We start from the raw sequence: 2500 nt of genomic DNA, 5'->3' as shown, positions 1-2500 counted from the left end.
TGAACTTCGTGTCATAGTTTAGATTTCTGGCTGTGAGCGTAGGGAAGACAATGAACTCTCGTTTAGTTGATCACTTCGTGTCATAGTTTAGATTTCTGGCTGTGAGCGTAGGGAAGACAATGAACTCTTGTTTAGTTGATTACTTCGTGTCATAGTTTAGATTTATGGCTGTGAGCGTAGGGAAGACATTGAACTTCGTATCATAGTTTAGATTTCTGGCTGTTAGCGTAGGGAAGACAATGAACTCATTACTCTGTGTCATAGTTTAGATTTCTGGCTGTGAGCGTAGGGAAGACATTGAACTTTGTGTCATAGTTTAGATTTCTGGCTGTGAGCGTAGGGAAGACAATGAACTCTTGTTTAGTTGATTACTTCGTGTCATAGTTTAGATTTCTGGCTAAGAGCGTAGGGAAGACATTGAACTTCGTGTCATAGTTTAGATTTCTGGCTGTGAGCGTAGGGAAGACAATGAACTCTCGTTTAGTTGATCACTTCGTGTCATAGTTTAGATTTCTGGCTGTGAGCGTAGGGAAGACAATGAACTCTTGTTTAGTTGATTACTTCGTGTCATAGTTTAGATTTATGGCTGTGAGCGTAGGGAAGACATTGAACTTCGTATCATAGTTTAGATTTCTGGCTGTTAGCGTAGGGAAGACAATGAACTCATTACTCTGTGTCATAGTTTAGATTTCTGGCTGTGAGCGTAGGGAAGACATTGAACTTTGTGTCATAGTTTAGATTTCTGGCTGTGAGCGTAGGGAAGACATTGAACTCTCGTTTAGTTGATTAGTTCGTGTCGTAGTTTAGATTTCTGGCTGTGAGCGTAGGGAAGACATTGAACTTCGTGTCATAGTTTAGATTTCTGGCTGTGAGCGTAGGGAAGACATTGAACTCTTGTTCAGTTGATTACTTCGTGTCATAGTTTAGATTTCTGGATGTGAGCGTAGGGAAGACATTGAACTCTCGTTTAGTTGATTACTTCGTGTCATAGTTTAGATTTCTGGCTGTGAGCGTAGGGAAGACATTGAACTTCGTGTCATAGTTTAGATTTCTGGCTGTGAGCGTAGGGAAGACATTGAACTTCGTGTCATAGTTTAGATTTCTGGCTGTGAGCGTAGGGAAGACATTGAACTCTCGTTTATTTGTTTACTTCGTGTCATAGTTTAGATTTCTGGATGTGAGCGTAGGGAAGACATTGAACTCTCGTTTAGTTGATTACTTCGTGTCATAGTTTAGATTTCTGGCTGTGAGCGTAGGGAAGACATTGAACTTCGTGTCATAGTTTAGATTTCTGGCTGTGAGCGTAGGGAAGACATTGAACTTCGTGTCATAGTTTAGATTTCTGGCTGTGAGCGTAGGGAAGACATTGAACTTTTTGTCATAGTTTAGATTTCTGGCTGTGAGCGTAGGGAAGACATTGAACTTCGTGTCATAGTTTAGATTTCTGGCTGTGAGCGTAGGGAAGACATTGAACTCTTGTTTAGTTGATTACTTCGTGTCATAGTTTAGATTTCTGGCTGTGAGCGTAGGGAAGACATTGAACTCTTGTTTAGTTGATTACTTCGTGTCATAGTTTAGATTTCTGGCTGTGGGCGTAGGGAAGACATTGAACTTCGTGTCATAGTTTAGATATCTGGCTGTGAGCGTAAGGAAGACATTGAACTTCGTGTCATAGTGTAGATATCTGGCTGTGAGCGTAAGGAAGACATTGAACTCTCGTTTAGTTGATTACTTCGTGTCATAGTTTAGATTTCTGGCTGTGAGCGTAGGGAAGACATTGAACTTCGTGTCATAGTTTAGATTTCTGGCTGTGAGCGTAGGGAAGACATTGAACTTCGTGTCATAGTTTAGATTTCTGGCTGTGAGCGTAGGGAAGACATTGAACTTCGTGTCATAGTTTAGATTTCTGGCTGTGAGCGTAGGGAAGACATTGAACTTTTTGTCATAGTTTAGATTTCTGGCTGTGAGCGTAGGGAAGACATTGAACTTCGTGTCATAGTTTAGATTTCTGGCTGTGAGCGTAGGAAAGACATTGAACTCTTGTTTAGTTGATTACTTCGTGTCATAGTTTAGATTTCTGGCTGTGAGCGTAGGGAAGACATTGAACTCTTGTTTAGTTGATTACTTCGTGTCATAGTTTAGATTTCTGGCTGTGGGCGTAGGGAAGACATTGAACTTCGTGTCATAGTTTAGATATCTGGCTGTGAGCGTAAGGAAGACATTGAACTTCGTGTCATAGTGTAGATATCTGGCTGTGAGCGTAAGGAAGACATTGAACTCTCGTTTAGTTGATTACTTCGTGTCATAGTTTAGATTTCTGGCTGTGAGCGTAGGGAAGACATTGAACTTCGTGTCATAGTTTAGATTTCTGGCTGTGAGCGTAGGGAAGACATTGAACTTCGTGTCATAGTTTAGATTTCTGGCTGTGAGCGTAGGGAAGACATTGAACTCTTGTTAAGTTGATTACTTAGTGTCATAGTTTAGATTTCTGGCTGTGAGA

At 40.9% G+C, this 2500-nt stretch overlaps 1 protein-coding gene across 1 annotated transcript in view; it reads right to left on the bottom strand.

Annotated features, from left to right (window-relative positions):
- Positions 1 to 2463: 2463 nt before the first annotated feature.
- Positions 2464 to 2500, bottom strand: part of LOC137620456 (uncharacterized) — a 9892-nt gene continuing 9855 nt past the window's right edge. The window contains exon 2 of the mRNA XM_068350614.1: positions 2464 to 2500. This exon is cut by the window's right edge and continues 655 nt beyond it. Coding sequence (XP_068206715.1) covers positions 2464 to 2500 — 37 coding nt within the window.

Source organism: Palaemon carinicauda, chromosome 27, assembly GCF_036898095.1.
Source record: "Palaemon carinicauda isolate YSFRI2023 chromosome 27, ASM3689809v2, whole genome shotgun sequence".
NCBI lineage: Eukaryota > Metazoa > Arthropoda > Malacostraca > Decapoda > Palaemonidae > Palaemon > Palaemon carinicauda.
Note: the sequence above shows the minus strand (reverse complement) of the source record. Positions and strands in the feature narration are given on the sequence as shown.